The sequence below is a fragment of the Emys orbicularis genome, chromosome 1 (assembly GCF_028017835.1).
Source record: "Emys orbicularis isolate rEmyOrb1 chromosome 1, rEmyOrb1.hap1, whole genome shotgun sequence".
Lineage (NCBI taxonomy): Eukaryota > Metazoa > Chordata > Testudines > Emydidae > Emys > Emys orbicularis.
In genome coordinates, this window is record NC_088683.1 from 322,106,339 (window position 1) to 322,116,244 (window position 9,906).

At 41.0% G+C, this 9,906-nt stretch overlaps 1 protein-coding gene across 2 annotated transcripts; it reads left to right on the forward strand.

The window, feature by feature from the left end:
• The first annotated feature begins 327 nt into the window (after positions 1-327).
• HMGB1 (high mobility group box 1) lies at positions 328-9,334 on the forward strand. 2 transcript variants are annotated; one of them, XM_065419646.1, is made up of 5 exons: positions 328-531; positions 3,260-3,422; positions 3,633-3,778; positions 4,958-5,132; positions 7,431-9,334. In XM_065419646.1, the coding sequence occupies exons 2-5, from the start codon at positions 3,273-3,275 to the stop codon at positions 7,605-7,607; spliced, it is 648 nt and encodes a 215-aa protein (XP_065275718.1). In that variant the 5' UTR covers positions 328-531; positions 3,260-3,272; the 3' UTR covers positions 7,608-9,334. The 2 variants fall into 2 exon arrangements, with proteins under 2 accessions (XP_065275718.1, XP_065275725.1); XM_065419653.1 differs by having other exon boundaries at positions 328-507.
• The last annotated feature ends 572 nt before the right edge of the window (positions 9,335-9,906 follow it).

The window sequence follows — 9,906 nt, forward strand, 5'->3', positions numbered from 1 at the left end:
GAAAGGGTTCTCAAAGCAGGCCTCTGGGTGCGCTTTGGGGAGATAGAAGTGGCTGTGCGGTTGGGGGAGCGAGGCGTCCTTTGGCTAGGCTGGGAGTGCGTGGTTGCCTATGAGCTGCTCTCCTCATGCACAGCAGCACTGCACTAAGTCTCTCAGAGCTGTACATCCCGCCTCAGCCAACCTCCTCTCCACTCACTTTTATATTTGCGCGCCCTTTCAATCCTCAGTGACGTGTCCCGCTCCGCGGCCAATCCGCGGCGCCCTCTGGTCAGGACAATGGAAGGGGCTCCACCAATCAGGTTGGCCGCTGGCTTGGCGGCCGCCAATAGGAGCGGGGCTGTGTTGAGAGTAATGTTACCAGCGCTGAGAGCGTGAGGAGGCTGCGTATCGATCCCGCTCTCAGCCATTGCGGTGCATTGGGCTACAGCGAGACCAGGCAGCACTGGGGGCCAGCGCGAGCAGCCGGGCAAGTGTCTCAGCGCCTGTGGCTCGCTGCTGAGTGACCGAGTGAGTGTGCGAGCGAGGGAGGCGGTGAGTATCCCGGGCCGGGCGCTGGGCTGCGCGCTCCGGCGGCTCCGGCGCCAGCGCAGCGCTCGCTCTGCCCCGGCCACACAAAGACGAATTAGGCTGCGTCTGAGGCAGGCAGTTGGCGGGCGGGGCGGGAACCGGCCGGGGGCAAGCGGGCGAGCTCGTGAAGCGGGCAGGGGATGGGAAGGGAAAATCTCCCCGTCGGGCTCGGTCTTGGGGGGGGCGCGGGCGGCGTCGCGCTGCTCCCGGCGCCCTGCGGCAACTATCGCCGCAGGGCCGGGCGCCGGGCGCTCCCCAGCGGGGCTGCGGCCGGGGCGCGGGGCCGTGTCGGCGGCGGGCGAGCCGGAGCTGCGCTCGCTGGAACATGGCTGACGAGCGCCGTGCGGAGGACGCGAGGCGCGGGAGGGACGGAGGGCGGGGGCGCAGTTCGGGGAACTTTTCCAGCCGCCTTTTCTCCCTTCGCCAAGGCCGCGGCGGGGGTTTCCCAGCCGGGGCGAGTGGCCGGCCGCCGTGCGCGGGGCGCCTGGGGGATGCGGCCGGACGCGGCCCGCTCGCCGGGGGCTCGGGCCGCGCTTGGAAGCGCGCCGCCCCCCTCCCCCACCGCTGTCATGGCTGAGCGTGCGCCGGGCGCGCACACAAAGGGAGGCAGGAAGGAGCCATGTTCTCTGCGCGGCGGCGGCGAGCAGCGGCCATTCCGGGAGGCAGCCGCGCTCCGAGCTGGCGGGAGCAGCGGGGCCCGCGCCGCTGCCGTAGGTAGACGGGGAGCCGGGGGCCCTGCCTAAAGCGCGGCCGCCGCGCCGCACCGGAGCTGCCCCAGCGCCCATTTCAAGGGGACTTTCTCTCATCGTCAGGCCGTTCGCACAAAATGGGAGGAATAGCGCTGCTGCTGCCCTTCCCGGGGAGTAGCCTGCGCCACTGCAAACCCTCTCCAGCTCGCGCAGAAGCGGGACCCGCCACAGCTCTGCCTAGAGACTGATTAGACACGCGCTCCCCGTTAGACACGACAGAGGGGCGCAGGCTTTGCAGTGAGGTTGGCTTAGCCTGAGAGCTCGTGGCAGCGCCAGCCGTGGGCTTAGTCTAGATCCTGCAGTCACACGAAGACATGATTAATAAACACAGGGTTCCCCCCCCTCCCCAGCAAGATTGTGTGTTTAATTCTTGGGCGTGGGAATTGGTTATACAAGTGAAGCCACAACTGCACCTTCAGATTTAAGAAAATACATTAATCTCCTCCTCCTCGTCTAGAGTTATTGCCTCATGTCTTTCCAGAATGCATAAATCTTGAAGATTTTTGATGCAAACACATACACCATCTACTGTGCCCTTTCTCTGATTTTGCCCCCTTCTTTTGTAGCATTTTAAAAAAATCATTTTTTAAGGGTACTTAAGTTTTCCTCCACCCCCTAATGTTCAAGATGGCTGGAAGATTGCTTTTAAATGCAAGTTAATATGATAGTTGCAGGGTTTTAATTGGGGTGTTTAAGGTGAAAAGACATTTACAGTGTTAATAAAATGTGCTGTGGAATTCCCCTGTTTCATTTTTTCTTTATTTTCCTCCCACTTCCTTTCTATGAAAAGGAACAAGTGAACCCCCGCATCCATCCCAGGTGCCACTAAACTATCCTTGAGTGAAGGGGTTGCTCTGGAAGCATTTCCATTGCTGGTGGGAATGGCTCCTGGTTCTACAGTCTTGTTTACTCAATGGAAACTTCAAACCGGATGTGTTTAGTCACAGAGCAGAAATCTGTTTGTCCATACGCCAAACCGATCGGAAACGCTGCTGCTGTGGCAATACATGCACACACCACCCACTTGTTTCACTCCTCTCTGGAAGAGCAAAGTTTATGGCGCAGTGGGCTGGAGGTGTTTTTTTCCCAGACTTATGGAGAAATTATCTACCTTGTGTGTGAATGTGCTGAGAAGATATTTTTCCATCCTTGAAGAGAGATGGGGATGTCTGCTCAATGAGCACAATCTTCTATATGTCATACATAAGTGTCATGCTTTTAAAGCCATTGGTTGGAACATGACATGTTTCAGTGGTATATTTAATTCCATTATTTCTAGCTGCACATTGTAGGGAGAATAACTTTGCAGTATAATTAAAGTGGAAAGTAACTTGGCATACTTTATTTCTGTGCTTTTTTTCATGCAAAGTGATATTTGTAAAGCATTTTGAAAGTGGGGGGAAAAAAAATAAGAGTTAATATTCTGTAACTCAACAGGCTGATCAGGATAGGATACTGTAATATTTCCCCCTGCCCCACAATAATTTCTTCTTGTTTAAGCCTTTCTAGCCCTTAATTAGCTCACACGTGGCTCTACCAATCAGGAGGGGAGCAACTTCCCTTGAGACTAATGCCAGTACTTGCCAGCAAATTGACTAGCAACAGACACTCTTGATTGCTGATGACTCTTTTAAATATAACAGGAAGATTTTTTTGATAATAGCCAAATGTCTTGAAGACCAGGTTGTTTGTATTGACCAAGCGATCTTTTAAAAAAAAAAAAAACAACCCCAACAACCTGTAATAGCAGTTTTTTTTGCAAGTTGTATATAGTTTTCTAGGAGAGTTCTGTAGCTTGTATATAATCTGAGAGGTCCTCTCATAAAAGTTAAGAGAGCTGCTCTTATAGATCTTAGTCAACAAACTCATTCTTCCCAACTTCTTATGATATTGTGCGGGAGCCAAAAATAGTTTTGAAGGTTTGTTTTTCTTCTGTGTTACAGAAAATCAGCAAAAATGGGCAAAGGTGATCCTAAGAAGCCAAGAGGTAAAATGTCTTCATATGCCTACTTTGTGCAAACTTGCCGGGAGGAGCACAAGAAGAAGCACCCAGATGCTTCAGTGAACTTTTCAGAGTTCTCAAAAAAATGTTCAGAACGGTGGAAGGTAAGATAAACCAAAAAAAAAGTACTAATTTACAGGATTACAGCATAGATTACCTTAGATGAATATAATCAAGACTGAATTGATATTTACTTACATCATTCAGATACTTGTGAATGCATTTCCTGCCTTTAATGTTACTCCCGTTACAGTTTGGAATGGGATCAGATTCACTTTTGAATCATGCACTCACCCCCATTTATTGTTTTATAGACTATGTCTGTTAAGGAAAAAGGAAAGTTTGAAGATCTGGCAAAGGCTGACAAGGTTCGTTATGAAAGAGAAATGAAAACTTATATACCACCCAAAGGGGAAACAAAAAAGAAGTTTAAGGATCCTAATGCACCGAAGAGGCCTCCGTAAGTAGATTTCCAGTTAGTGTGTCTTGAACAGGAGCATTGCATTGAAATGTATACATTAAATGGCCTTTTAAAAATCCAAGTTAGAGGATTTGAAATATAGAAGAGTACACAATTTCTAAATGTAGTGCTGCAAGTAACCACATTTAAAAATCAGTTGGATTTAGTGTTATAAATACCACATTATAAAAAGATCATATCAGGTTGGAAATAAGATGTAATTTTTTTTAACAGTGAGTGTAAATAACCATTGCAACAATTTGCCAAGGATTGTGGTGGATTCTCCATCACTGATCATTTTTAACCCAAAATTGGATATTTTTCTAAAAAATATGTTCTAGGAATTATTTTGGAGAAGTTCTATGCCTGTGATGTACAGGATGTCAGACTAGATGATGATGATCCCCTTTCTGGCCTTAGAATCTATGAATCTATAAATCTGGTCCATTTCAATTATTGTTTACTTGAAACTTGGCATAGAATTGTTGGAATAGATCTATCTTCTAAAAATAAACCCAACACTGTTATGATCAGTGTTGACCGTTTTTATTAATAGCATTTTGTTAGCAGCCAGACGAAATAACTCTAGTTTAAAACTGTGGTAGAACATTAGGCCCCAGTCCTGGAACCATTCTGGCAAATGCAGAACCATGTGTCCACACAGTCCCTTTGAAGTCACGGGGGCTCTGAACCGGCGCAGGGAACTGCGTACATGAAACAGTTTGCAGAATTGAGCCTTTTTTGTTAAAATAGGCCATACCTCCAAAAGATAAATGTGAAATTAGCATGATACCAAGCTTGTATGGTGCTAAATCTTTCCATTTTTAAAATGGAGCAAACTCTAAAAGATAAACTAAGAGTGGCTGGTACTGACATCTGAAAGCCTTCTACAGTAATCATGAGATTATTTTAATATTTCCTGTGAAATAGTTTGCACGGTCCATATTCTCAGAACTCTTAAAATGGGAGAAACTTGGTTGGGTTATGCACAGCATGGGAGTGTGATTTCTAAAGCTCACTAACGTGTTGCACATTAATTGGTCTGTGTAGACTGTGCTGGTGCACACTAAATGTTCCCTATTGTGCTTTATTACTGTATCATGTAGTGAAGGTCTCAACTTGCTATGTCTAGTACAATAGTTTAATCTTTATACTTAAAATTACAATTTTTCTTTTCAGTTCAGCTTTTTTCTTATTCTGCGCTGAATTTCGTCCGAAAATCAAAGGAGAACATCCTGGTCTGTCCATTGGAGATGTTGCAAAGAAACTGGGAGAGATGTGGAATAACACCGCTGCAGATGATAAACAGCCCTATGAAAAGAAGGCTGCTAAACTGAAGGAGAAGTATGAAAAGGTAAATAATGGGATTCAGTGTGAGCAAAGGGTTCTTCCCTGTTACAATTATTTAATCATTCAAATTTGAATTGGAAGTAAATAAACCTATCTCATAGAGCTGGAAGGAACTCTGAAAGGTCATTGAGTTGAGTCCAGCCCCCTGCCTTCACTAGCAGGATCAAGTACTGATTTTTGCCCCAGATCCCTAAGTGGCCCCCTCAAGGATTGAACTCACAACCCTGGGTTTAGCAGGCCAGTGCTCTAAACCACTGAGCTATTCCTCCCCCTCTTCTTATGGGAAAATAATATAACATCTCCATGTGCATAAATTAATGTGCGTTGTGTGTATCAAAGGACTAAGTGATTGACTTGGTTTTAAAAAAGAAAATTCCTCTAGAGTACTCTGACATTGTACGTCACAAGTATAATTATGAAAATGTCAAATTACCTTAGCATCTAGAGAGAATACCTCTAATAGCATGTCCTTGTGAGGATTATGACACTTTAATTCATCATACTTCAGAACTTATCTTTTGATGTTTTAGTACATATCGTTGTATTTGTTTTGAATAATAAAAGTAATGGTTCATAGCAGCAGCTGATTTCTGCAACCAGTTTGCTCTATTAAGTAATGCCAATAAGGAAAAATGTCCTCTTTAAATTTGTGTTTGCCACATACTATTGAAAAATAGTCATAGCATATGTTCATATTAATTATCTTAAAGAACAGTTTTTAGTTTACTTTATACCTAAAGAGTTAAATATTAGAGGACAAGATGTTTGTATTAGACATGTATTCTATTGCACCCACTTTGTGTTGATTTCCTTTAAACAAGTAACATAGGTATTAATGCATCTTAGGAAGCCATTGTCAATCTATTAACTTGTTTTCTTGTATCATTAAGGCTAAATCCTACTTCAGTGATAGGAACTCTATTTGAGTATTGGGGATATAGAGCAGTGGCAATGACATTTTGATTTCCATATTCCCATCCCAGGACAAGATAGCTAAGGGAGAGAGGGATGTATGATGGGATACATACCAATTCTCCTTTACAAAGGAATAGTATGCACCCCTGTCTGCTGTGTATTGCACACTTCAGCATGTATGCTGAAATTCTGATCAATAGTGTCTCCTTGCTGGCAAACAAAACCAGTCAAGGGGTGGTGGCAAATTAATGGGCAAGTAACTGTGGTGGGGGCTTCTAGCACTAGGTAGGAATCATGCCCTGCAGATACACTGTGGGTTAGAAAACTTCCTGTGTTAGCCCTTTGAGTGCAACACAAGGCATAATTTGGCCTTTAGTACGTTAATTATTCACATATAAATCTACATTTTGGTATGACTTAAACAAAGAGTAAATTCAGAGCTGCAAGTAAACTTTCCCCAGTAGTTTAAATTATAAATTGACTGAAGCATTTTAGTTTAGGTTTATTTTAAATATTACAGGGGGGGGAAAATCTGAAGCCACTAACCTTTACTTGCAGCTGTTTCTCCCTTTACTGATATCACCCAAATTTGTCAACTAAACTTGCACACGTGCTTGGGATTTGATGTATGTAAAGTTTCCTTCTAGAGCAAACTAATGTCTGAGTTCTGAAATCTAGAGTTGGTAAATATTTCACTTAAAGACCATTGATATTAGTTATTGAATGTCACTTCTGAAAGAAATTACAAATTTTAAGAGATACTGAAAGAACTGCGAAGAGAGCAGTTTACAGAATACTGTATGGGAGGAACATCAAGATTTAGGCCATCTGCCTAAAGATGTTGCCCAGTCGTAGGTTTAATATATACTAGGATAAATTATATTCTATACTCCTTTTTTTTTTTTTTTTTTTTTTTTTTTTTATAAAGCCAGGGGTTAAGCTGATTTTTATGACTTGATATTCTATTGGCAATCATCTAGCTTCATTTTATGATTGAAGTTTTGAAAAAGTATGAATTTGAGTTTTTTATGCAGTGTAAGCCTAGAGAATACATTTACTGCACGCAGAAGGTGGCACTGTCTACTCTTCAAAGTTCTTGTACCTTTTTTGTTTAATAAACTTCAGTTAAGCAGAATGCCATATAATTGCATTTCACTGAGGCATAACATTGCAAATATTAGACCATGTCATTCTGATGTGTTGTGGATGGCTAATTATAATTTTATGTCCTAGATAAGGATTTTGTGTGTATTTTTTGTGTGTGTGAAGATGTAGATATCTCAGTGGTTACAGCATATCTGCAAATTCTTAAATGTTTGAAAGTTTAGCAGAGCTCTTCTCTGGTTAAATCTCTTAAAGAGATCCTTTTCCCACTTCTCTTGTCAAGGATATTGCTGCATACCGGGCTAAAGGAAAGCCTGATGTAGGAAAAAAGGTAGTCGCCAAGGCTGAGAAGAGCAAGAAAAAGAAGGAGGAGGAAGAGGATGAAGATGATGAGGAAGATGACGATGAGGATGAAGATGATGAGGAAGATGACGAGGAGGATGAAGATGATGATGAATAAGTCTCTTCTAGAGCAATTTCTTGTCTATAAAGCATTTAAACCCCCTGTACACAACTCACTCCTTTTAAAGAAAAAAATTGAAATGTAAGGCTGTGTAAGATTTGTTTTTAAACTGTACAGTGTCTCTTTTTTTGTATAGTTAACACACTACCGAACGTGTCTTTAGATAGCCCTGTCCTTAGTGGTATTTCAGTGGCCACTAAACTTGCCTGGTACAGTGTGGGGGTTGTAAATTGGCATGGAAGTTTTAAAGCAGGTTCTTGTTGGTGCACAGCACAAATTAGTTCTATATGGGGATGTAGTTCATTTTTCATCTTCAGTTGTCTCTGATGCATCATAAAAATAATTGTTGTTCTGTTAACTGAATACCACTCTGTAATTGCAAAAAAAAAAGGAAAAAAAAAAAGTTGCAGCTGTTTTTGTTGACATTCTGAATGCTTCTGAGTAAATACAATTTTTTTTATTAGTATTGTTGTCCTTTTAATAGGTGCCCTTGAAAAATCATAATTTTTCTTTTTTGAGGGGAACTCATCTTTGCTTTATTGTATGCCCATTTGGGATCACGTGATTATTACAGTTTTCATCTTTTCATATAACCAGCTGATAAACAAAGCTTTGATCTGCATACCCTTCATAATCATGATAGGGTAGGAAAATATATAGGCATATGATAAAACAGAATTTTCTTCCATAACTGGAAACAAAAAATCTCATCCAACTGATATTTGCTCGGATTTTGTGAAATGTAATATTGAGTTGCGTAAGTTTACCAGTCTTGGAGAGTTGAGAAGTATAGAATTCAATTTTACAGTATGGAATACTTCAGAAAAAACCTCTAAAATGCTGTCCTAGAAGGACCAGTAGGAAGGGTATACTCTCATCATTGTGTGTGGGGAATTTACATGTGACTCCATTACTATGTAATGGAAGTTGTATTTGTAAATCTCTGAACACTTGTAAGAGATAAACATGCCCCTAAAATGTATGAAGTTAAAAATTATAAAAGTACCATATTAATTTTTTTTGTGACAACGTAGTGATGGCTATCGACTTTATACCATGAAACTCTCCTGGTAGTAAATAGCCCACAAGAGAGGATTTTCGTTCCAACATTTTTATAAATGGTACCATTATTTGTTAAATCTATGTAAATTCATATTTTTAATTTTAAATTCTAGTTTTAGCCCTTTAAACAAAGTTGTATATTGTCTCAAACTAAAATGAGATAAGATGTATTTTTCCTGTTAGGTTTTATACCGCACTCTTCATGTTTGCCCATTTATAAGTTAAATATAGTTGTATGGAAAAGTACATTTTATTAAATTTTTGCATTTAAAAAGTGAAATGTTTAACTATGATATACCAACAATGTCTAATTTGATCAAATATAGTTCTCTTCCAAAACCAAAGCAAAGTTTTTTTGCATATTCAGTAAAACTTCAAGTGCTGGCAACTGTAACTATTTTCACATATACCTGCTTACCAGTTTGGGGGACAATTTGGCAATTTTGTGGTTATAAAATTATGGTTCTCAAGTGCCAGTGTTTAAAAATAGCATTGTAATTTTACACGCTTTTGTGATGGAGTATTGTTTTGTTATACAATTTTGACTTTCAGATTCTTATTTCAATTTGCATTTGTTTATGTATAACTTCAGGAGAAATACTGAACACCTGAATCCTGGATGATACTAATAAACTAATAATTGCAGAGGTTTTAAATATTTAGTTAACTGACTTGCTTTTGTATCCTGTACACATTTACATATTTGCTTTCAGCCTCAAACAAAAGAGGAGTGCCAATCAAAAGATCTCTTCATGGAGAGCAGGAAATATAGGACAGATAAACTTATTTAAATATTTGTGATTGGACACTGCTCTTAAACCATAATTCACTAGAAATAACTTTTTATACAGTAGATTGTTTGTTTGTTTGTTTCTCTTGGACATGCTGGAGAAAATTGATATTTTTTGTCCTCAAAACAAGGGATATGTGTTCTAAATCCATGATTGACAAAACTAAAACTCAGAGTAATTACTCTGTCTCCAAAAATGGGTGGTAAGTGTCTATTTGTCAGAAAAGGACAATAGTTATCTCTTGCCACAATTGTCAGTGTCTTTGTCTTCAGTAAAGGTGAAAATGCAGGGGGAAAAAACCCAGCAGCTCTAAGTGTGAAGGTAAGTGATGGGGGATCTGTAATAATTAGGCTTGGAAGAATTTGATTATTTTTACAATTTTGATGGATATCCATGTTTGTTTTTAAGCATTTTTCTATTTATCAATTTAATTTTAATAGTTG